Source organism: Durio zibethinus, chromosome 22 (assembly GCF_047325235.1).
Source record: "Durio zibethinus cultivar Kanyao isolate XHJ-2024 chromosome 22, ASM4732523v1, whole genome shotgun sequence".
Lineage (NCBI taxonomy): Eukaryota > Viridiplantae > Streptophyta > Magnoliopsida > Malvales > Malvaceae > Durio > Durio zibethinus.
This window is the reverse complement of record NC_143183.1, coordinates 14,898,172-14,925,476: the sequence shown is the minus strand read 5'-3', so window position 1 is coordinate 14,925,476 and position 27,305 is coordinate 14,898,172. Positions and strand designations below refer to the sequence as shown.

General features: G+C 30.7%; 2 protein-coding genes across 2 annotated transcripts; one reads left to right on the top strand and one right to left on the bottom strand.

Annotated features, from left to right (window-relative positions):
- Positions 1 to 13,444: 13,444 nt before the first annotated feature.
- Positions 13,445 to 14,287, top strand: LOC111307332 (uncharacterized). Its single transcript, XM_022905338.2, has one exon. It carries the CDS (start codon positions 13,800 to 13,802, stop codon positions 14,142 to 14,144), a length of 345 nt encoding a protein of 114 aa, XP_022761073.1. The 5' UTR covers positions 13,445 to 13,799; the 3' UTR covers positions 14,145 to 14,287.
- A 3,134-nt stretch (positions 14,288 to 17,421) lies between these two features.
- LOC111307963 (Pentatricopeptide repeat (PPR) superfamily protein) lies at positions 17,422 to 20,647 on the bottom strand. The gene is made up of 2 exons (XM_022906347.2): positions 19,723 to 20,647; positions 17,422 to 19,192 (listed from the first exon to the last, which is right to left on the bottom strand). Exons 1-2 carry the CDS (start codon positions 20,295 to 20,297, stop codon positions 17,599 to 17,601), a joined length of 2,169 nt encoding a protein of 722 aa, XP_022762082.1. The 5' UTR covers positions 20,298 to 20,647; the 3' UTR covers positions 17,422 to 17,598.
- Positions 20,648 to 27,305: the final 6,658 nt, after the last annotated feature.

Below are 27,305 nucleotides of genomic sequence, written 5' to 3'. Positions count from 1 at the left end.
GTTCTAAAATATTATTAGTTTGTTTTTAATTTTATCAATATTTATAAGATCTTGAATTAAATATGTAATAAACTTATAGTCTAGTTTTAGAGGCTAAATGTTAATTAACATCATTAAGACAGACCTTAAAATAGCAAAGCAACCAATCTCTGCCACTGCTACTTATGAACTAGAAAATGCAAACTCAACCATGGAAGATGATGACTATAAACCTACTGAATTTTTCAAGGTACGTAATTGTGTGTGGATATCTAACTATTTTACTTACCCTAAGCCTATTATATAAATATCTAAAGGTGTAATAAACTTTTCACTGGATAATATGATCTGAACGTTAGTTTATTGGAAAGAAAAATGAGAGGTTTGGATGCTGATGACATATTGGCCACTCAAGAAATTAGTTTTAGAAGTAAAAGACAGTCCAAAACTAAAATGAAGAACAAGTCAAAGAAATAGAAGATTTGGAGGCCCTAAATCCGTAACACAATCCAATAAGTAAATTGATAACTTTTTGTTATACGCAACTTCCAATTTGTTGTTATAATATGGTTGTGATCAACATTGTAGCTGTTACATTTTGATACACAATTTAATCACTTATTTTTTTTTTCCATTTTTATAGCTTTTTGTTGAAATTTTGGATATAGTCAAGAATATGATATCTTTTGTTGCCCTTTTGGATGTAGTCAACAATTAAGTACTATATATGCCTTTTATCAATATGATAGCTTCTGTTGTTACCATTGTAACAGTATACATTTTAGTCCATCCTCTATCAAATCACTACAATATATATGCCTTTTATTAATAAGCATGCTCAGGTCTAAAAGATTGGCTTTTAATAATAAGACTTTTTTCAATTCATTGCATACACAAGTTTTGCCTCTACAAAATTGGCTAAGAGATTCTATAACTATTTATTTTGATCCATATCCTAAAAAACATATGCATTTGTAAAAGGAATCTATACAAGTTTTCAAATCTTACAATTTAACAAAGAATTTTCATGTTTATCTTAAATTGCTTTTAGAGACAATAAAACATTGCACATTTAATAAATTGATTTGAAATCAATTTGTATTACAAAAGCACCATATTACATCTTGGCTTAGAAGTAACTTAAAAGCAACTTTACCTATATAGCAATATCCTTACATCAATGTTGCAAAACATTTAAATAATGCATAAACATCTACTTATTGCCTAAAATATACACTAAGAACATGATCCATAAAACTACCATGGCTATCTTGTACAGACATGCATCATTTCCACTCTTTGCCAACATTTCCTTTTATGTTTTCATTTTTTTTTTAATTTTTGACTTTATTCATTAGGATATTCAATTCATCAATGATAGAAGATTTTTTTTAGTTGTGTATTCTCAATCATTAACTCTTTGTTTTCTATCAATAAAAGATTATTTTGATTCATTAATTCTTTATTCACATTTCTCAAGTGAACCTTAAAAGTGAACTCATTATCATTTTTATCAACCCAATGAAAACTTCCACACCCACTAGTCTGCATTAGTGAGATAAATATAAGAAATCAATAGCTAAAATTAAACATAAAACCCAAAATTACTTACCACAATTCAGTTTTGTCCTATATTACTAATGAATTCAGTACCCATTGATTCAACAAATGCAATATTATAGCTCATGGTAACGTTAATAAATCAATATCAAACAAAAAAATAGTACCAAACTTTCTAATTTAATCCTAAATCAATCTCCAATTTTGTTATTCAACATGAACTCAAAACCTACATTTACATATAATTCAGTAACCATTTGTTCAACAAATATTGATCAGATTAATAATTAAGACAAAAAAATCAAACTACAAATATAAGTCAGTAGCCACTTTTCTAAGTTTACCCTAAATATAATTAAATCCCTAATTTTGTTATTCAACCCAAACACAAAACCCAATTCAGTGTCCAATATTATTACATATCTCTTTGGATTTTAGGCAGCCATAAAATTTCTTTCCGCTATTTCATGGACAGGTGGAGGTGTAAATTGGAGTTTTTAATCTAAAATGACAAAAAAACTTTTTTTTGAATGATTTGTTAATTTTAAACTTGAGGTAGATCTACTTTGCCATTTGAAGAAGATGCAAAGAAAGAAACAAAAAATTGATGTAGCTTCCCTAAATACTCAAAAGAAGTCACACGATATCAAACCCTAAATTTTCACACTATAATCCCTTTTTTTCTCTGTCGACTATTTTTTCTTCTTCTTAAACTTACAAGAAAAGAAGCCAACTTCTCAAAACTTGTTCTTTTATCTTGAGTTAAAAAATAAAAAGGTTTAATTTTTTTATTTGAAATTGATATTTGATGTGAAATTTTAATGATGTGGAAAAAAATCAGTTACATGACGTTAAATTTTGATGACAGCCAACATTATTTGATTGGCCACTTAAAATACGTCAACTTTTTTTCTAACAGAGTTAAGTTTTAGGGTAAACTGAGTTACATAATTAAAGTTCAAGTACCAATGTGGTAGCTATAATTCCTTAGATACCAATGTGATAAAAAAAATATAAAGTTTAAGGGCCAAGTTTGTATTTAACCCAAAATTTTATTACTTTCATTATTGATAGAGCACTTCAAAATTTTTAATCTTTTATATGTAATTGTACTTTGCTAACATACATGAAAATACATACATTAATCATTCAATTAAATTATCAATAAAACTTATCTTAATATGTATTATTTTACCATGAACTAACTAAAAATTTTGAAGAATATCTTTGAAATATTGACTTAATATATATTGTATATATTTATTTAATTTGGTTTTGATGCTCGCATTAGTCTAATAGTTATGATTTTAATTTATTATTAAGTGTTAAATTACGGATAGTAAATTAATAGCATTTGCTTGTTATTTTTCAAGTTGTCTATACCTAAACTTTTTCTTACTTTCATTCTCAACCCTATAAAGTACATCTTTTAGCATACATTGTGATTGTTTTTTGAGATATGTGCAAATTCATCATAACATAGTAGTAGATAGTTGATAACTTAGTAATTAATTATTAAAAACTTAAAAGTAATCAGTATAACTTAGTAGTAGTCATCATAACTAATCAATAATAACATAATAGTAAATCATGGATAAATTGTAGTAAATTTGTGATAATTTAATAGTAAATAAATGAAAATTTAATAATCAATAATTGTTAACTTAATAATAAATCTATAATAATATAATATTAAAAGCATAATAACTTAACAGTAAATCAATTATATCATAGTCGTAAATGCTTTATTAAAAAATAAGTGATAAGTTATAGTAATTAATAATTGATAATTTAGTAATAAATTAATGATAACTTAATAGTAAAATAGTTTTGATTTAATAATAATTAATTGGTGGTAGTAAACTCTAAATAACTTAGTGGTAAATCAATTTTAACTTAATAGTAAATAATTAATAATTTAGTAGTTAATCATTAAAAACTTAAAAATAAATCAATATGACTTAGTAGTAAATCATTGATAACTTAATAATTATTCAACAATAACGTAAAAGTAAATTATGAATAATTTAATATAAATCAGTGATAACTTAATCGGTGAATCACAGATAATTTCATAAAAATTGATAATAATTTTATAGTAAATAATAAAAAATTAATTAATAAAACAATGGTAATATAATAGTAAATTCATAATAATATAATAGTAAATCATTAATAATTTAGTAGTAAATTATTGATAATTTAGTAGTAAATTGATAACCTAGTAGTAAATTACAAATAGCTTAGTTGTAAATCAATTCTAATTTAATAGTAAATTAGTTAACCATTGATAACTTTGTTATAAATTATTGAAAAATTAGTACTAAATCAGTTATAATTTTATATTAAATCATCAATAACTTAGCAGTAAATTATCAAAAAATTAGTACCAATTCATTTTATAACTTAATGGTAAATCATTCATAACTTAATTATTCATAAATTAATAGTAAATCATTGTTAATTTATTATTAAATCATTGATAGCTTACTAATAAATCAATAATAACATGGTAATAAATTAATCAGAATTTAATTGTCAATCATTGATAACTTTTTTATGTTTGAAGTTACTAAAGATTGAACCTTGGTTACTAGGTGAAACGAAGCCAAAAATTTTATCTTGGGAGTTAGGATAAGCCTACTATAAACCTATTCAATAAAAAAATTTTAAATTTGAAAGAAGTAATAATGTTATTATATAAAAGCAAATTGTCCCACGTATTGCTAGTAGACTTTTCGAACTTCACATTTCATAACTATAAATGCATAACAATATTTAGTATATCAAGAATAGCTTAATAAAATATAAGTGAAACCTTAGTAATAATCATTAATAACTTAATAGTAAATTAATTATAATTTAATAAATTAGTTTCAATTTAATAGTAATTAATTGATAAACTTAGTGATAAATTATAAATAACTTAGTAATAAATAAATGATAATATAATTAAGTTATTTGAAAATTTAAAAGTAGATAAATATAATTTACTAGTAAATCATCAATAATTTAATAGTAAATTATGGATAGTTTAATATAAATCAATGATAACTTATAGTCAAATATAGATAATTTTGTAATAAGTAATCGAAAACTAAATAGTAAATCAATGATAAAATAATAAATGCATAATAATATTGATAATTTAGTAGTAAATCACTAATAACTTGGTTGTAAATCAATGATAATTTAGTAGTAAATTAGTTAATCATTGATAATTTTGTAGTAAATCATCGATGAATTAGTAGTACATCAATTATAATTTTATAATAAATCGTCAGTAACTTAATAGTAAATCGTTAATAATTTAATAGTAAATAATTCATAAATTAGTTTTAAATGAATAATAATTTAACAGTAAATCTTTGATAATTTAATTATAAACCACTAATAATATAATAATAAATCAGTTATAACCTAATTATCAATTATTGGTAAGCTTTTTTATACAAGTTATCAAGAATTGAATATTGGTTACTAACAAAGCTAGAACTTTTATCTTGGGAGGCTAGAATAAACTTGCCATGATCTTGTTCATAAAAAATTTTAGTAAAAAAATTATAAATTTAAATGAAGCAATAATATTGTTATATAGAAAGCTAATTATCTTATATTATAATGGAATATGCGCTTTGCTATGGAAATCCATTATTAGATATAAAATGACAAAAATTTACTCAATAATTATCAAAACTATATTATGAGTTACCTAAATTATACAAAAAGTTATCAAAATTACATAAAGATGTTACCAAAATTTTATCAATAGTTTCCAAAATTGTATGTGATTTTAAAAATTATATCATAAGTTACCAAATTAATATAAAAAGTTGCCAAAATTATATATTAAAAGTTATCAAAATTTTTTAAAATTTATCAAATTTTTATCAAGGTTACAAAAACATATCAAAATCAAAATTACATAAAAAGTTATCAAATTTAACCTATACTATACCAAAAATCAAAATTAAATTGTTAATATTTATCATTATTATCATAATATTCAAAAAATTATTTATTGAATTGAATTTTTGAAATATAAATTGCAAGTATATCACCGCATGAGCAAAATACGGTATAATTGAAAATGCCGATAAACCCGAAACGTACGTCCAAGGAATCTTTGTTTTTGAGTTAGGTATCGTTTCATCTATTGTAGGAGTTTTATCAGAGTGATGTTCATTTTCTCTTATTTGATGATCTCCTGCTTCTATCTTCTTTATCAATAAAATTATTTTTACCTTGTCTTAAAAAAAAAAAAAAAAAGACATACCTAAGTATAGGTATTTGTACCAAAACAAAAACGATATGTACGCCCACCAATATGATATTGACTACTTTGGATGAAACAAGTATTTGGTTCCCAGTTGTCATTAGATAATTGGAAAGTGATATTATGAATGTGGATATATATTATCATTATCTAGTGGAAACAACAATTATGGTAACAATAATAATGAAGCAAGGAAAATCAGTAAGTACTAATGATGATTAATGAGAGTTTTAAGCTATAATCAAGTCAGCTTATTGACAGATTTTTTGATCTAATCCCTCAGAAGAAAATGATTAAAGTAATCCAAGGCTACAAGTATAGTTGCAAGTGCCAAATTAATCATTTATTGGACGATATGGAATTAGTTGGATTAGGGAGGAAAGAATCCTTGATTGGAAAGTTAGTGCAAGAATGCATGTGGATAGGCATGTGAAGAGCATTAAATTATTTTTTTTAACGAACTCAACCTCCCACTAAAATTTTAACATAACCAAACAAAGAACCCCATGTGAGAATCATTGACCTTCTCTGAGAGACAATGGATACAGAGCTAAAACCCAGGTAGGAATATATCGTGCAGACCGAGGCTCAGAGACAAAATTTTTTAAAGAACGAGATATGGTTCTCATAACTAAACATCAGCACAAGAAAAAGACAAAACGCCATACGAAGTTATAAAGATTCACCCGACAAGGATTAAAACCAGATGCATTCTTTGTTTTCTTACTTTTGCAACTTTCTAATTGGCTTGGCTAGCCCATAGGATTGCCCTCAGATTTAAGCCGGACTTGAATTAGATTAATCAAACTCGGATTCAAGCCTTATAATTTGTATCTTGTAGAATGAATACAAATTAAGTACTAACAAGAAAGACTAGATACAATTTCTTCTTATAAGTTGCTAAAGATTGAATCTTGAAGAACTAAGAATTTAATACTCTGTCAATAACGAAGTGTCATAGTTCAAATCAACTTCTAAGATATTATCCATTTCCGTTTTTTGAAATAAATTGTTTTGTTTTACAAAAAGTATCTTATAAATTTAAGGAGGTGTGAGCACTTATTTTTCTAATACATATTCCATGTGAAATCATAACTCCTCTTTAGAACTATGATATGTGTTCTGCTGGCAAGATACAATTTCTTGATTCAGGATATATATTTCATTTTCGCATTCACATTTTAATAAAATATTTGAGACTGATATGCAACAAGTTTTCAATGAGAACACGGAGTTGTAAGAGTATCTGCAAATGTGAATGTCATGCTTGGTTCATGAATATGGTTGGCTAAAACCAAAAAAGTAAACAATAGAAGTAAACACACTTTCATAAGCGACGATTTTTCAGCCAAAGCTTTATCCTCTTCTCTTGTTCATACATGGTTTTGCCAATATATTAATCAAGGGAAATGGCCGGTGACCCTCAATGACATTGATTGGGAGCAGCATGGTGACCATTAGAATTGCTGGACATCTGCCGGGCAAATACTCGCATGTTGGGTGTGCTTGACAGTGACGAAACTTAACGTAGCCAATGCCGAGAAATGGCCTTAATGGGGTGTGCTTCAGGCTTCAGCCTAAGCAACCCCACATGCTTCGCCATGGCTTGTCTGTGGACTAACAAATAATATAGAGCTAAACATACTCTCCCTTTCATCATTGAGGACAATATTTGACTGCAGTTTTGGAGTTCACATGGGGTCAGGACAATGTCTTGGTAGCCGATGCCTTAATTTAACAAAATGTGGTCTCAGTCCCATCTTGAAATAACTAGTCCAGGGATAGCCAGTATGCCTAACTACATATTTTGTTTCAAACAAAACATTTATAATGTTAATAATTTGACTGTTTAGCTCGGAAGAGCTTACCAATTTGTCATGACCTGGTTAGTTATTTGATTAGAAGCAACACGTACCAAAGTTCTGCTATCAAAACTTGTTAGGATTGAGCTTAATCAGAAACGAATCAATATCGAGATTGTTTTGACTGCCAATTAACATGTTAATTTAAAGCCTAGAAACGTGCTTGGTTGTCCCTTCTTTGCACTGGCGAATCCAAGTTTGAGGGTATAGAGGGTACCTACGCACATTCCCAAAGATTAAAAATAAAAAAATTTAAAGAAAAAATTTTCTCCTGAACATCTTGTTATCGTTAAAATTGGTAAATCCATTAATAGTTTTTTTATATATATTATAAATGAACACTCTTGAAAAGAAACCTGGATCCCTCACTGCTTCTTTGCACCAAAAGATTAAGCAATGACAAGTTTGCAGTGATGCAGGGCCACAAATGCCATGGCCTAGGCCCCTTATACAAGCAGAAGTATGAAGTCAACTGCTCTCTGGTAAACTAGGGTGGGGGAGAGGGTTGGGGAGATGGGGAGATCTATGGCTAAACTATGATTTATGAAAGTTAATCCTACAATTAATAGACATGCAAAAGAGCATTACAGAAATCTTGGGCCACTCCAAGATTTTGTGTTGCCAATAATGTCAAAATCAAATGGATCATTGTAAGCACCCCATGTGTAGGACTCTTCAGACCTGCATGCCTCAGCTCAATTCACGTCTTTGTAATTGCTTAAAAACTGGCTAAACAACAGAATCATTGCTAGTTAAATTCAGGATAAAATTTTTCTCCAGCACATGAATCCTTGCCAGCATGAAAAACTGCTTCACCTTTTAGAATTGTGCTCCTTTTTATAAATTGTCCTGTCAAGCTAGTTCAGCAAAAGAAAAAGGTCAAATAGCTTTCACCCTTTTATGATTGGCGTAATAAACGTCCTTTTCCCAACATATCTTGGGTTAGATATAATATCATTCATCGTTCTAATCAAAATCACGTGAGAAGAATTTGAGAGAAAGCATGCCAGAGCTTTTTCCACATTGTGGATTGAATCTATCTTTTAATATCAGGGCCATTTGTTGAGTGGAAATCATCTAATAAAATCTCACAAATCCAAGTAATTATTGGTGGATAATCAAGGATTAGGCTCCTATTGACGAATCGCTTTGACAATATTTAGTGTGTAATTATGCTTTGATTTAGTTGACTATAAATCATGAATGTAAGAAACGTCTGTTTCAACTGTAAACAATAATTGCACCAGCTTAATTATATACTAATCTGATTTTGACATACAAAGCCCTTTGGTATTTTGCTTGGTAAGAAAGAATTATTAGAATACATTCTTTTTTTTTAAGCTATACGGAACTTGCTTGATTGCAACTATATATAATTATGATGGCCAAATACTTTTATTTATTTTTTTACCTAAAATTAGAAGTGAGAAAGACTTCCACTCTTATTAAGGTTTGCATAGAATATTAATATTTGATGTATTATCAAAATTTATCACTTTGTTTAGGGTGTTGGGAATAACAATTCAAATCTCATAACATATTTATTTGAAATTTAGTTATATATTACTTGATAGACAAAAAAAATTGCAAGAGCAGAATTCTCATAGGAAAAGGATTCTTGATAGCCAAGTTTATATGATTATAAATAAGTGAAGTCTCTATTAAATTAGGTATAAAAAAAAATATAAGAGAGTTAGAGAGTTTTATAGGATAAACACTACATAGGACTACTGAAGATTTGTATCTTATAAGTTTGTATGTTTGAATGTGTGTGAGTGGATTAAAGAAGATTAAGAGGATCTATGAATATTAATTATAAGTGCCTGATTTAATGTTTGTTTGTAATTCTCTAGAATTAGTGGATCTTATTTTTCATCCGTGGATGTAGGATGGTTAGGTCGAATTATATTAAATTATTATTTCTTATGTGATTAATTGATTTTACTTTTGTTGGCTTGACTGATTGGAGGCTTTTTATCTAATAAGTGGTATTAAAATTGTCGTGATCTCAACAAATAGTATCAAAGCTGAATGTTAGATACATGTGAAGAGATAAACCTAGAAGAGCTCAGTTCAAGGAAAAGTTTGAGTGCATGTTTTAAAGATTGGTTTGTGAGAAGCATGAAGACAAACAGAAAAGATTGCCATGAGATTTTCATTGTAGGTGGAGCCAAACATATCTAATATGAAGACTAATGATTTGATAGAATTTGAGCCAAGGTAGAGATTGTTAGAAATAATGACTCAAATCCCATAACAGATTTATTTGAGATTGGTTATATATTATTTGATGGACAAGAAGACTTGCAAGAGAAGAATTCTAAGAGGAAAGGGATTTTGATAGGCAAGTTTGGATGGTTATAAATAGGTAAAGCCTCTATTGGGTTATGTATAAGAAAAATATATAAGAGAATTGTATGGTTTTATAGAATACACACCTCATAGGATTACTGAAGATTTATGTCTTATGTATGTGTATATTTGAATGTGTATGAGTAAACTAGAAGAGACTGTGAGAGTCCACATAGATATGGTATATAAGTGTATATAGGCATGTATTTGTTTAGGTTTAATATACTCCCTAGGATTAAAGAAGATTGAGAAGGTCTATAGGTATTGATTGTAAGTATTTGATTTGATGTTTCTTTATAATTCATTACAACTATTGGATCTTTTTTCTCATCTGTGGATATTGTCAATTAGGCCGAATCATATTAAATTGTTGTCTCTTATATGATTATTTGAATTTGCTTCCATTGGCTTGAGTGATTGGAGGTTTTTTGCCTAACAAATGGTATTAGAGCTGTTGTGATTCCAACAACAGGTATCAGAGCTAAAGGTTCAATACATGTGAAAAGGTAAACCCAGAATAACTCGATTTAAAGAAGAGTTTGAATTTATGTTTTAAAGATTAGTTTGTGTGAAGCATGAAGACACACATAGAAGATTGTTATGAGACTTTTATTACAAGTGGAGCCAAGTATGTCTAGTATGAATATTGATGATTTGATGAAATTTGAGTCTAGGTAGAGTTGTTGAAAACAATAACTCAAATCTCATAATAGATTTGTTTGAAATTAGTTATATATTACTTGATGAATAAGAAAACTTGTAAGAGAAGAATTCTAAGAAAACTTGCAATAGAAGAATTCTAAGAGAAAAAAAATTCTTGATAGGCAAGTTTATATTATTATAAATAGGTGAAATCTTTATTAAAATGTAAGCAAGTTGTAAGGTTTTATGAGATAGACACCTCATAGGACTACCGAAGATTTACATCTTATGAATGCATATATTTGAATGTGTGTAAGTACACTATAAGAGACTGAAAGGGTTCACATAAATATGATGCATGAGTGTATATGGATGTGTTTGTTTAGGTTGAAAATACTCCGTAGGACTAGAAGAATTAAAAGGGTTTATGAATATTTGATTGTAAGTGCTTCATTTAATATTTGTTTGTAATTTACTACAACTAGTAGATCTTATTTTTCATTCGTAAATGTAGATTGATTGGGTCGAACCATTCTTATATGATTGATTGATTATTTAATTTTACTTCCATTGATTTAACCGATTTAAGGCTTTTTACCTAACATAAGGCATGAGCCTTTGAAAACAATTCCACAAAGCGGTATTTAATTTTATTTTGGTAAATTAAAAGTTTAAGGCGAAGAGAGGTTTTTTTATTTTAAAATCAGAGTAAATCATAAATCTTATAAGATTTGTATTGGATTTACAAAATACGTACTCGGCTGACAACAAAACTCAAATTTAAAATTTACAAATGAAGTATTCAAACTTTACCAATTCAACCAATTCTTTTTGTCGGCTATCTTTGACTCATTGTAAAGACCAATATTAACAGACAAAAGCTTTGAGAGATTACTTGGGGTTTTTCACTTATATTTCCAGGTTTCACTCTTGCAGAAATTAAGCACATACTCCAACTAAAATAATTCGAGGATGACCCATTCCTTCGCAGAGTAATTCATTGTCCAATTTTGGGTTCAGGATAATAAAATTGACTAATTGTTCTCAGCCACTTGTCCAAATTGTCCCAATTCGATAAGCCTCTTGCCGAATAAAGTCAGCATGATCGGAAACTACAGTTTCGGTGAAAGCAACGGTGTCTCATAGGTGAAAGCAGCCTCAAACCAACCACAAAGAATCAAACATGTAAAACCTAATAGTATCATCCTTTAATAATTGATAGCAGGGGTGTTTTTTTTTTTTTTTTTCTTTTTGACAATTTAACAATTGATAGTTTCCCTTCAAATGATGCTAAGTTCATGTCAATAAGAAGGAAACAGAAAGGGTGAATCAAATTTGGGAAACTGGAAATAGGAAATATTTCTCACAAAGATCATCAAACACCAAAATTAAGCAGCTTGAAAGTACTAAATTAACTACATGTTTGAGAATTCGAGAAGTATATGTTCGACATAATCAGAATAGCAAACATAAAATCTTGGATCATGGTGGTGAAGCTTTGATAATTTACGCAATTGGTAGTTGCAGAGAGGAATGGGAAAAGAAAAATTATAAGAAGAAAATTGGAGATGATATGATTGTGCAGAACACATGGTGCATTAGCATATCAAATTTGACTACACTGAAATGGCCATACCTTCTCCGTTGAAAGGGAAAAAAAATTAATGTTCAATTGTTCTATAATCATGCCAAAAAGTTGTTAGCATTATTGCAAGACAATGTAGAAAACAAACTTCATGGTCATGTTGTCATTTTTCCAGTTAGGTCATTTTCAACAGGAACTGTCTGAATGAGGCCGAAAGAAATATGTTATTAAACCAATCAAACAAGATCTAACTGCTTCTTGATGAGATAGAAACATATAAATAACCATCTTTGTAAATGAAACCAAAACAACTATTTTCAATTCCCCCTTTCCCACTTGTATTTTTCTATAATTTTGTTTAATCATTGAAAGGAACTGATCTTATTTTACTCTTCCAAGATGTTATTTTAAAGGTTGCATCTCTCTTTTGTTAACCCCTGGGCTTGGCAGCATTTTACTTACAATTTTTTTACTGTAATTATATAATTATCTAATTCTAATAAAAAATATGTAATGATTCATTACTTTAAATATAGATTTCATATAAAATTTTAATAAATTTTATACATTTTTGAATTATTATTAATTTATTGTAGTACACTAATTATAAGTGATATGCTACTAAATCAAATGATATTTTTTATGCCAAAAAGCTTATATTGATACCTTATGCTTAAAAAAAATTTCAAAATATTTAATTTGACTCCAGAAAATTATGTGTAATTTGGGTGAAAGGACAGATATAAGAGCTGAATAGGATTAGCTTGTTATACGTAAAATAGGTCATGATAAAGCAGAAAAACCATTATCAATGTCACCGCAAACTTTACAACCGTCAAATGGATCATTGGCCGTCGAAACACCTAAGGCCGATCGGACAGCAGATTATAGCAGCAATGTCATATTGTTGCAATATTATAGTATTATAGTAAGGTTGATCAGTAAAGACAAAGCATGGAATCAGAATATAACCAAACAAAGCCCAACCCCCAACCGTCATGAGCCAGTAAATAGCCAGGTAAGTCTTAAGCCAAAAGGCAAGGGCTAGCCAATTCCCTCTACACCAACCGAAATGGAACTGTCAAACATTAAAAAATAATACCATGGAAAAGAAAAGAAAAGAAAGAAAAAATGAAAAACCCACCCTCGGTGGAGTTTTAAATGCTAGAAAGGGCCACTATGTTGAGGCCCCCCCTCCGACCATATTGTCTCAATTTCCACAGCCCCGTATCCCTTAGAACATGGAGTAAATTATGGAAGCTTTCCCCTACTCTAAACTCCTAAGCCCTCATCTCCCTCTTATCTCAGACCAACCATAAAAGCTCTCATGCAACACCAAACATATTCTTACACTTCTTGTGCCAACAAAAACCACCAATCTCAAGGGAGAAACTAAGACAGAAAAAAAAAAAAAAAAAAAAAAGAAAAGAAAGCCCACTTTCCATTCTATCATTGCAATCAAATACAACTATAAAAGTAGCCTTACTACCAGCAACACTTTGTTTTCTCGCTTTCCTGGAAGAACATAAAAAAAAAAAAGGATATGGAAATTGAATCAGTTAGATGTGAGTGTTGTGGACTGAAAGAAGATTGCACCCAAGATTATATCAATGATGTTAAGGCCAAATTTGACGGCAAATGGCTATGTGGGTTATGTTCAGAAGCTGTTAGAGATGAAGTGAGTAGAAGTAAGAAGCAATTTGGTGTTGAAGAAGCTGTTAAAGCTCACATGTCATTTTGTGGCAAATTCAAATCCAATCCTGCCGTTCGAGTAGCTGATGGTATGAGGCAGATGCTGAGAAGAAGGTCAGGAGATTTTTCAAACACTCTTAATTCACCTTCTTCTTCTAAGAAGTTCACCAGATCAGCTACCACAAAACTGTACTAATTGGCGAAAGAAGAGGAAAAGGGAGGAAAGACCTTTACCTTTGTTGGAATAATATTGATAGCCAAGCCTTTCTTGGCTACCTTTTCAACTTGTCTTGTACAGCAGATGTTATTTTAATGGAGGCTTCCTCCAGTTTTTGTCTTCTTCTTACCCTTGCTTGATATATTGGTATGCATTTTTTTTTCATATACTTTTTTTTCCTGTTTGAAGAGACAAAAGTTTTTCAAGATCTTAACTATAGCAAACACCGTTTCGATATCTCTTTTCCCAATTTTTCACAAAACCAAAGGGTATGACGAATTTCATTTTACTGGATTTTTTTAACCCAATTACCATGGACAGCATGAAATGATTCTATATTTACCACTGCTTTTTCCAATTTTTTTTCATATGACAACTCTGTTTATGATGTTCGTCCATTGAGCTGAATATTGAAAGGTTGAATTAAAAACAAAGGGGTGGAATAGTTTTTACCTACAGAGAAAGTGAATTTACTTAAAGGTCAAATGACTTTAAACTGATGAGGGAAATGAGAGCAGAGTTACTGGTTTTTCTTTCCCATGCTGATAAATCATTGGCTGAAGAACTAGGAGTTTGACGAAGAAGAGCAGAGTCATTGGTTCCTGATCTGGAAGATATTTTCCCCCCAACTGGCTCAATTGATTCCCAAGGACAGAAAATCAGTAACAAATCTAAACTTTTCAATATTATAATACGGCAGCAAAGGTCAACTTTCCACTACACCAAAAAGGACTAAACCAACACTATGCCATATGGTTCAATGATTTGAGCCAAATTGTGCTTTTTTCCCACCATAAGCAGTAAATTGAATTATGAAATTTTCTGGTCTCTTTCTAATGGCTAAGTAACTGTTTCTTATCAATAAGATGCAAAAGCCTTTGCTTTATGCATCTGTTGATCTAATTTTTTTTATAAAGGAGGTTGCAACTTAAAAATAAAGATGAGGTTACAAGTGTTGAAATTTAGATTTTATGTCACCTTTTAAAAGCGATTATATAAATCAATTAAGTTAAGCTTTGAGTTTAAGCTAATTAATCTGATTTTGATAGGATTATATCAAATAAGTACATTTAATTGGTTTTTGTTAAGTGTTTCCTTATATTTGAAGCCTTAAATCTTGTACCATATCTTTTTGAGATGTTCCAGTATGTACAATACGAGTGCTTAAAAAGAAAAATCCTTAAGAGCTAAAATAGTGGAATCTTAGGAGACCAGCTGGTAGGCCATCTGATTAAAACTTTCCCCTTCCCCCCTGTCAAGTTTGGTCTACCAAACGCCCCCTTTGCTGTTGCTAAACTAACCACTTCATTTGATTAAGACAACTTTCCTATCCAGTAGGCAGCAACATCCAACAGGTCCCCGCATTAGGATACCAATATATACAAATGTAACACTAATCACAATTTGTAACATCAGAAAAACTTGCACATGTTACTGGAAAATATGTCAGAGAAAAACCTTCAATGTCAGCGGTCAGTCATTTGCTTAATCACCAAATTTAAGTATCCTAAGCACCTGTTTCGGCGCTAATTAATCATGTTCCATGTGATTAGTTAAATTACTTATAGATATGTCAACCTTTGCTTTATTGATAGTTGGCATTAATATACTTGATTTCTAGAGGACATCTCGAATCAGATTCTAGGCTTGCAGTAAAAAATCAGTGTTTTCTCACCGTTTCTAGACCATAAATTATCAGATACTTTCTGATGGAGGCAATAAAAGGCAGAATTGCTTGGAAGTTCTGTGCTGCCATTGCAATTATCAATCTTCAAGTAGCATCTGTTGGGGGTGTCAAGTTATCTTAAGAAGGGTTGATATTAAGAAACACTTGCTATGCTTGGATAATTTTCAGTGACAGATGTAGAATTTTTTTTTTTTGGGTGTTTAGGATTTATTCAATGAAGAATTGCTAACAGATTTATTAATTATGTTGATGAAAAAGATGTCTTGATGAAAATCTTAGGGTATCCAGAAGAAATTTTTTCTTCAAATTTTTTTTTTTTTTTTTTAATCTTTGAGGGTGTTTATGGGCATAGATTCTTCTTGGATAATTTTGCACCATAGAGTAAATTGCAAATCAATAAAAGGCAACTGCGGTTAGAGATTCCTGAAAAAAAGCAGATGTCACATATATTCCTGGGAAGCAATTAAAAATGGTGGTCTTGGAAGATTGACAAAGAAGCATAAGTCTTAATCCACCCTAAGCATCATACCAAGTTCCTCATTGACGAGCATCTCTTAGTCTACAGCAATAGAACATCGATAACGTGTCCCGTGCAGGAAGATCATCTATAGAGGGGAATTTGGTCCAGAACCTCGAGTCTTCTCTGATAGATTGCGATTGCAACCATTAAGCCAATTATGTATTACTATTCATTTCACTTTTTCTATATACTATTCATCCACAAGATTTTTAAACATGTCATGCGAGGTTGAACAAACATTTTTTTGGTACAACAAAAGCTGCAACTTGATATAGGAAAAAAAAGTTTGCACTTACAAATTCGCTAGATATAACCTTTCAAGGAACTAAACCCCAATTGAACTTAAACGTAACATTACTCTTGGAGAAATGGGAACTGTCAGAATTTAGAATTTCAAAACCTTCATAAACATTTTAAGGAATAGAAGGGCTTGTGAGTTATGATACTATATACCACAAACTAGCAAGGCCGTGGTGATAGATGCTGCTGCTACCCAGAGTCAGAAAGAAGATGCCAACTGCAATTGTGGACTTGGCTTTCAATTTCAAAGAGTCTATGGCTATAAGTTTCAGCTCATCTCAGTCTAGGAGCCAATCTCCAATTTCTGTTTCTTCTTTAAAAGTTTTCAATCGCCTCTTCAGCATTTTCCTTTTGTTGACACTCTACACTTCTTTATTGATGAATCATTACTTTCAGCCATGGATAACTCGAAAGGGTCTAACAAGAGGACTAAGTAATGATAGTTCAAGGCCAGAAACATGAAAGTATTATCTAGTGTAGTGTGGACATAATAGGAACGCAAATATATCATTAATTGAAGGAAAAGGGATTGCACCAAATATACAAAAGCATCATACCTTTTCTATCGAGGTATGTACCTTAAACATACACAAGTGGCCAACACGTTTTTTACTTATATGAATATGTCACAAGATCGTAAATTAATTTTCCCTCTGAAAATAACACTCACTTCTCCTGTCTAGCTTCTTTGTATTTCATTGATATCCTTCCCCTTATCTTGCTACACAATGAATAACAACAGGACAAGATGTTAGCAATGTAAAACAGGTTTCTAAAACACATGTTGAATACAACTCCGCAGGCACCCTGACTATGTTCTCATCCTTTCATTCCTAATAAATACAATATCCAATCATAAAGAATTCTTAACCATTACAGAATTTCTCTGTTTAGGATCAAAAGGCAGAAAAAAGGCTCAAGAAAAGTCACCAATAGTCTTTACAAGAACAAACCCCATCTCTATAATGGTGGAACCTTGTCCTATCCCTGACAACAATCTCTCTCCCATACACCTTTGAAACTAACTTCATAAAGGTATGACAGTCCTCACAAACTCTAAGATTTTTAACTATCCGAATGCATGGATCTTTTCTCCCATTGATGAGCCCATAACAAAGTGCTAACTTCTCACTATGCCATAGAACCACCTCCCTTTTCTCTTCCTCTTCTAAATCAACCAGAACACTACCGGTGTTAGGAGCATAGCCAACCAGCTTCAATTGATTAACCACTTCATCCAACTTGTCATATATCTCATCTGCTTGTTTGTGATTCCTATCTGCCACTAAAAATTCATGCACCTCATTGTTCAATTCTATCCTACTACATCCTTTTTCCTTAGATATACCTCTTTCTTTCATTAATTGCCTCAACTCCCCAACATCTTGCCACTTTCTTTCTTTGGCATAAATATTTGATAATAGTACAAGAGCCCCATCATGATCTGGCTCCAGCTCAAGTAGCCTTTTGGCAGCAAATTCTCCTAATTCAGTCTCACCATGAATTTGACAAGCAGCCATGAGGGATCCCCAAATGACAACATTAGGTGACAAAGGCATTGTCTCTACAATCTCAACAGCTTCTCTCAAAAGATTAGCACGGCCAAAGAGGTCAACCATGCAACCATAGTGTTCATGTTTAGGAGTGATCTTGTATTCATTAATCATGGATGTGAAGATTTTTTTGCCCTCCTCAACCAGCCCTGCATGGCTGCAAGCATAAAGCACACCCACAAATGTAATTCCATTGGGCTCAATATGAGCCTCTTTCATTTTATGAAAGAAGATTAAAGCATTATTGGCATCCCCGTGCATGGCAAATGCATTGATCATACTGGTCCAAGATATTACATTTCTTCTTGTCATTTTCTCAAAAACCCCTCTTGCTCTTTCCAGACTCCCACATTTTGCATACATATCGATGAGGGCATTGTTAATAGGTAAAGCTCCTCCAAAACCGTTCTTATCAACAAATAAATGTATCCATTTGGCTTTATCTAGTACACCAAGACGTGCACAAGCGGATATAACACTCAGCATTGTCACTTGATCAGGTCTTATTCCTAGAACTTCCAGTTCATTAAACAATCTAAGAGCTTCTTGAGGTTGATCACTCTCAGCATAACCAGATATCATTGCACTCCAAGATACCAAGTCCTTCTCTAACATTTGGTCAAAAATCAATCGAGCATCCTCAACTCGTCCGTGTCTTGAATATCCAGAAACCATGGCTGTTGAAACAACCAAGTTCTTTGGTGTCATCTGATCAAACAATTGCTGAGCCATATCCATACAACCACAACTTGCATACATAGTCACAAGAGCACTCCTTAAATGAGCATCAACCACAAGATCATTTTGAATAATGTAGTCATGTATTGCTTTCCCATAATCTAGATTACCAGCACGACCACAAGCAGAAAGAAAACTGGAAAAAATAAACTTATCCGCCTCAATATTTGCACTCTTCATCTCCTCAAAAAGCTCCAATGCATCATCAAAAAGTCCACTTTGACAATAACTGTTAACAACTCAATTCATCAAACAAACCGTCATTGATTTCGTCTCAGATATATATATATATATATATATATATACACACACATATATATATATATGCCTTTTTCTATTACTTACTCCTTTTTACTACTTTTTTTTTTTTTTTACTTTCTCATAAGTTGCTGAGCCGAACAAAAACAAATACTAGTAAAAAAAAATAATATCATATCGTATTTAATTACAATTTAATAAACAGAAAAATAAATATTTAAATTAGAAAATGGAAAAATCATAACTTTCAGTATTAAAAAACTTTTATTCAATCTTTTAATTACGCAAAATCATTATTTACTTTGCACCTAAGCAGTATGGTCGAATACTAAGTGCAGAAAGAAGTTTGAATTACCCTTCCTCAAAATTATGCATGTCATTAAGAGAATTACTGTTTGATTTCGTATTCAGAAACATCTATTATTTTTATTTTTCTTTTTGAGGCTAGAAGCATCTTTTATTTAAATTAAAGGGAACTTTAAAAAATAGCAAAAACCTTACCCATCTATCATAATACTCCATGTAACAATATCCCGGTAAGACATTTTATCAAACACCAGCCGGGCCTCCAAAAGTCTCCCACAGCCCAGATACATTGCCATAAGACCGGTCTGCACGAACGGGTCCGAATCAAAGCCCGACTTAAACCCAAACCCATGGATCTCTTTCCCTTCAGCCAAGCCCCCAACCGTCGCCGCAGCCTTTAAAAGCGGAGGAAAAGCGAACCTGTCAATTCTTATACCTTCATTCCTCAGTCTTTGGTAAACAAAGAAAGCCAATTCGGGTTTGGAGCTACGAGAGAGGTGGCGTAGGAAGGGAGTGGAGATGGAAGGGAGAGGGTGAGGGAGGTGGAAAAAGATGGAGAGAGAGTAAGTGAGCGAAGGGGAGGAGAGAAGGAGCTTAAGTATGAGGGAATGGGAGTGGGAGTGGTTGGAACGGAGGATTTGGGCGTGGATTTGTTTGAAGTGGGTAAGGGAGTGTGATGAAGAGAGGGTTTTGAGAAGGGTTTTGGGGGCTGGGAGAGATTTGAAGTTCCGCGAAGCGAGAGAAATGGTGGGTTGGGGAACAGCTGACATGTGGGTTTTCAATTACGTTACGACCTCCCAGTTCGAGAGATGTTGGACAAAGAGCAGCTTCTTGGCCTTTGGTAACAGTCGAGAAATGGAGGGAAGTTAAAGATTTTTTATATAGGTTAACTTTTAGGTCAGGAGGATGCTAATCGGTTCGATACTCTCATTTACTTTTTTTTTTTTTTTTTTAATCTGGAATACTCTCATTTCATTCTTTGACGGAACCCAAAAACAACACTGGACCACAGCCCATGCACGAGTTTCCTTGTGTGACTCATTAACTGTGAAGTCTGCAGAGAGTCTCTTAACGCTCATCGCTCATTACTCAAAACTAAAAAAAAGTGAAATTGAAGGATAATGGCTAATGGCTGCAGCTATGTTGCGGCTTGAGCAAAATCTTAGGTCCACAAATGTAGCCTTGGTTTCCTTTTTATTTCTGTCTTTTTACTCGTTAAACACTACCTGGAAAGCAATGCGAGTTGTTTTAAAGCTATTAATTTGTCTAAAAATTTTCCGGTAATACTAAAAGTTTGTTGGTAGTGGCATCAATGTTTCTGTGGCATTATTACCTTAAAATGTTTGTTCTTTTATTAGGAGCTATTGACACAATTTTCTTGAAAGATTTACGTCCAACTCGGTTAATCATTTCTGATGATCAGTACTGTTGATGATGTTTCGGACGGAGATGAGCTGGCTTGTGAGCTAGGCTAGTCTGGACCTACAACAAGAAAGCACGATAAAAGGCGTTAGAGTTTTTTTTGGGGGTCCTTTGACACTCAAATTAGTTAAGTGCCATAGGGTTTACGAAAGAGGAAACATAAGTTACAAAGAGAATGGAGGAAGCTTAAGAATGAAGGATTTAAAATGTGTATGTGGACATTTTTTTTATTTTATATAAAAAACAATCAGACGGTTACATGACTGGAATCGGTAATAGTTAATGGGAAGTCCATGTAGAGATTGGAAAGAGGCCACATGAATGAACTTGGGCTGTATTTAATAATCCCAGAGCAGGTAGAGGTAAGTTGCTCTGTTTCCATGGGTCTAGGTACGTGAGCAGCTTAAGGGCAAGACCTATTGTCATAAGGAATCTGGGCATCATTCTACCTTAGTAGTGACATGGCAGTCATACATGTGCTGACTTGACGAATGTGGAGGTTGACCTTATTGGGGTGTAACAAGTTCATTTATTGTCTAATTGCAGGAGGTGGTCTTGTCTGGGTAAGTATATATGTTTCACACACATTATTGCATGATCTTTGTATTCAATTTAGGTTTTAATATACAAAGCATAAGCCCAATAATGAATAGAGATTATATAGCTCAGAAGATTCGAATGCTGACCATGTTCTTGCGTTACATGGAACTCGGATGCTGAGAGAATTAGCAAATATGCACGTCTCATTTGCTACTTTGTGATGAAATTTTCCAGTTCGTGGACATATCAGTAATATGGTGACTAAAACGCATGCTTGATCCCTTGGATCCTCTACTAAGTTAATAGGCTGAACTTTCCTTAGATTTATTGTTCATATGTTGCTTTTAAAGTTAACAGGATATCTTGCCTTCAATGTCTGTAATTTGCTTTCTGAAATTCCGGAGACTTATAATGCTCGAATCAAAGATAAGTGAAAATTCTACAAGCATCAAATCAATAAGTAAACTAAATGTTATTTTCTTGGATTTATCATTATGCATGCTTCATAGATTTGGGTGTGCGGGGACAAAAACTTTTTTGGGTAGGTCATTTGCATTCTTAAAGGTAATATTGATAAATGTATTGGCATCAGGAAATTATCTTTGATTTTTTTTTTTTAGGTAAAGATGATTTATTCTTTTTTACTTGAATTTCTTTTTTCCTTTTGTAAAATATTACTAGAAATTTTTTCTTGACTGTCAGATGTGTAAATTATGGATGCTGATGTTCTGGGAGTATCATCTGATGGTTATATGTTTACACAATGTTATATTCATATACCATAATTTTCCATTTAAAAAAATTTTTGTTTTCTATTAGGGGATTAGGGTTTCGAACAAAAAATTGCATATTGTCTCCTACATGATGGCTAGAAATTTGCCATCAGATTGAGACCTCAATCTTTTCTCTTCATTTTGTCATATATTTCTTCAAGTTAAATGCAAGGTTAGTGTTACACATTAAACAAAAGCTGATTCGGGTTTTATAACTTTTACTGCAGTTTTAAATATTCATGGTTATGTCTGATGTTTCCTTGTTTACAATGTTGTTGGCATCTGCGTATATGTCCTACATGCATGTTAATAGATATCTGTATACAGTTGTTTATTGCTAAAGTTTCCTTTTCGTTAATTGACAGTCAAATGACAGAGTAGTGAAGAAATATGGTGATTCTCTTTGGTTAATTGAAAGTCAAATGACAGAGCAGTGAAGAAATCTCGTGATGATCCTTGGATGATACAACTTATCTCTAAACATCTCTATCTAGAGGAAGTTTTTATGATTCTACGTCTAAAACTCCAGGCAGTCCTACTTTAGTACTTTCAGATTTTTTTGGTTTTGTGACCAATATCACTTCCCAATGATGATTCATGTCAAGTGATAATATCAATAATGATAAAAAAATTCATGATTATTCCCATATTGACATCGCAGTGATTTCTGCAAAGACTTTGACAGAAAAAAGATTGATTTTGAGATCTAAGCAAATTCCTGTAAGTGCACTAAGTTTCTTTAGCAGTGTTTAACATTATAATGAAGTTGTATGAGAGTGCATTTAGATGTAGAACAGGGACTTTTAAACTTGTTTTTGTTGCTATCGAGCTCATGTAATGAACTTGGCTCTTCCATTTGTTTTTGCTTGGTAGTTATAAAATTCAAAATCAATGGTCCGCTATTATCTTGTATATGCTGTCAATAAAAGTAACAATTTATCAGATTAGCACTGATTTGATATCAGACTTCTTTTTGGCCTAAAAGAAGCTATGGAGTTATTCATCAATTAATCAGGCCTACAACTACTATAGTATGTCTTACCAAAAATCAGTGTGTGACAGGTTTGGGAGTGGCACAGGCTTATTATTCTGCATGTGTATTCCTTTTGTTAAAATGACATTTTTTTTTTGTTTTTTGCAAATGAAAATAACGTTTTTGTAATTGGCTGATCCAGTCTTATAGATACTTACCATAACTGCATTAAATCTAATTATTGCCTTTCCAGGGGGGCTTGCCAAATGTTTTCATGGCATTTGGATTGAGTTCCCTGTTTCCTGACTACCTTGCTATTCCAGGTTAACTCTGTTACTGATCTGATGGTATGTTTAGTTATACGGCTACGGGAGGATATTCATCACCATAGTACCTCAAGTATGCCAAGCAGAGCACAGAGTCGTGCCTGTAAGAGAGCTCACCGTGGGCATTGACTGCATCATCAGGAGGGTTCTTTGGGCTCCCATCATAAGCAAGCATTCCAACTTCGGCGTAGTGCCTAGTTGGGAGGATATCAGAGAAGAGTAGTAATGTAAATTTGATTTCTGGAGGTTTATTTGGGGGTTTGAAAGCATGAAACTTGCGAATACATTTGCATCATGAAAGTCATACTGTTGACATGGAAATGCAATTGTTAGATACAAGGAATTGAAGGTCACAGTATCAATTTTAGATTTTGGTTTTATTCAGCTATAATGAAAGGCATTTTTGCCAAGTAATTGAGAAAGAACAAGGTTATTTTTTTCTTATAGCACTAAAGTTTTGGATCTGATGCATATTAGAAGCAAGTTAGCTATTTTTCTGAACCTTCATACCAATGGTGATGAAGGTAGACTTGGCGTTGTGGATGACTTGCTGGGTCCTAATAGTGAAAGCAAGAAGGCTGATAGAGAAATGAATAGCACCAGAACAGAGAAAGCAGATGACTAGATTCCCTTCAGCCTTGAGGTTTTTTATATTTATTTATTTATTTGTCTTGATTTTGTGACCCATATCACTTCCCAATGCAGGCCAGGACCGTTGGTCCTCCTCACCTGCTGGCCATTTTACTGCTACGAAAAAGTAGGCGGTGAACAAAATATGGCTTCTCTTGAGTTGCAAATCATCTTTCTTTTTTGTCTTAACATCATGCTTTGGGAATGCTAGGGGTAAATGTCAAATGATTAATCACTTGTTGAAAGCATGCTCTTCCTAACTTTGGCTGCTGTCAAAGCCATTTAAAGTTTTAAAAGCAGCTCGCAATCATGCTCTAAATGTAATTAATCTCTTAATTACATCCATAACTTGAGAGTATGAAATCTTTGTTCATTTATTGTTTTTGCTTTTGGAGGCTTTCTTTCTCCTCCATTTTTAAAAAAAAAAAAAAATTAGCTTTAATTTTAGTTTTAGAAGATACAAAAGTCACCGATCATAAAATATAAAATTTAATTTAATTAATTCATACAATTATTTTTAAAAATAATATCAAGTTAGTCTAAATTAAATGCCACTGCTTGAAATATATTTTTTTATTCTTTAGTTTTGATTATTGAAAAAGTATATACGGTCACCTTTGTTTCCCTACTTCCACTCCCTACCAAGCGCATTTCGACGAAGCTTATATGTAAAACAAAATGCATAAAAAAGAGTTATGAGGTTCACAATGAAACAACAGCTCATCCTTTCTAGGAAGGATCATGGCACCTTCCTTCTTTGTCTTTACATGCAAAACTTTCTAAAACTTCCTAGAGATTGCGACTTAAAGTTCAATTAAATTCTATTTTTTTTTCTGGTATATAATTCTAACACCAATATATGGATTTTTTTTTGGGTTTTTTTGTTCTATACAATTGTATGTATTATTAAGTACAACTTACAATCATAATATCATCACTAAACAAGCTACATCAACATCGAATAAATCAATATAAAATTGAACCAATTGAGAATCCAACTTGAATTTGGGATTGATTGAAAATGTAACCTACACCCAATGAAACTTAGATTTGAGATTTAAAAGTTCAAAAATATCTTCTTTATCATTGAGACAAATTCTCGTTCGCATGGATGTTGATTTAAGCATTAGCATTTTCCTTTTCTAATTCAATGCTAGATAATCTTTGGTGATTTTTTTTTTTAATTTGTATTTGGATGCAATTTTTGTTAGTTAAAAATGAAAAATAAAAAAATTAGGCTAATTCGTATAGAAAGAAATAAACAAAAAAAATTTTTCAACTAGTGATTGATTAGATATAAAAAAATTATCAAATACATTAACAATAAAATTTTTATAATTTTATAAGTAAAATTAAGATGATAACACATGTCTAACCCACAAAAATATAAATATCACTCCCTTTTGTTTAACTTTTTTTTATTTAAAATTATCAAAATTTAATATTTAATCATTAAAATTAAAATTTTAATACTCTACAACAGATCACCCGTTAGGTTTGCCCTTCTTCTTTGTGTTTGATGACTTCATTTCCTTGCCACATGCAATTGCAAGCAACTTTCCTCTTCCGTGTATGAAAAAGTAAAATAATAATAATAATAATTAATTAAAACCTCCTTTTCAAAAAGTTGATGATACTACAAATATTTAACTTTCATTACCTAAAAAATTTTTAAAATAAAAAAAAAATTTGTCTTAAAAAATGCATCATTGATATATTTGATTTTTTCTTTTTTTATTTTATTTTATTACAAAACATACGTAGTTAATGACTTAATATTGAATTTTAAAAAAAAATTTCTAAAGCGAGTTTTCATTTGTACCCATCAATCAAGTTTTAGCATGCAATGAAAATACAAAAAGTATTAACAATTAATATTTTGGACGCAATGAAATTTAAATATTTGACTAATCTTACTCTTACATAAATTTAATTAAATATTAAAATATTTAAGTCTACATATTTATCTAATTTTAGATATACTATATTTTATTTGCAAACAAAAGTATAGGTAATATGAATTTTAATTATAAATAGATAATTTACTATTGTTATTGGATATAGGCAAATACTTTGATAATTAACAACTAATTAATTTTAGTTGGAAAAAATGAATTAAATAATATTTTGCTTGATAAACTAAAAAATTAAGTACTGAATTTTCAATATTAAATTTGAATTATAAATATTATTTCATATTTTATTGAAGATTAAATGCTGAATATAGATATATTATTTGATAATTGTAAAATATTAAATTATGAAAATTTATCATTGTATCTTTTGACCTTTCTTTTTATTATAGATAATGAAACAGTATTTTTACAAGATAATAATTCAAAATTTTAAAATAAAATATTTTTTGCATAAAGTGATAAGTATATTTATATTTATTTATCTTATTTAATACCTTTTAATTAAAAAAATTCTTTTAAATAGATTTTAAAATATATTATCAAATGCGTTGATATATTTAAGTAATAAAAATTTTCATTTTCACTGAATTGAAAATTTTCAATAGTTTATTAAATGAGTTCCATGTATAAAATTATTGTTAGCATCCAACAATGCATGTGCATGATGCATCTATCTTGCAACCATCATTTTTATTTTTTATATAAAAGCCAATAAAATTTTATGACCATCATTACTTTCATTCAAAGTTTTGGAAAGTATTTTTTATAATTAATAATATATTTAAAATTAAACAAAATTAAAGTTAAAAAAATTTAATAAAAAAATCAAATTTAAACTCTATTTATGAAAAGAAATCAATAAAATAAAGATATCCAGATACAATCTATGATCTATATTAGTTTAGTACGTAACAAATTCATTTATAAGTTTTTAACTGGATAAGTTTAATAATTTTTCAAATCACAAACCCATCTTTATTATAGCTGATTAGTTTTATCTTCCAATAATAATTACATTATTATTGTCTTCTTATGCCATGTTCTTAATTCATTATTACAAAATCTTAACAACTCTTTTGTTCTTTTTGCCCTAAACTTTCTCTTAATAAATTAAACAATACCATGAGTTTATAAAAGAAATCCGGTTCATAAATTGTTTTAATTCTTTGTTTTTCTTTCTCATATGCTAAAAATATCT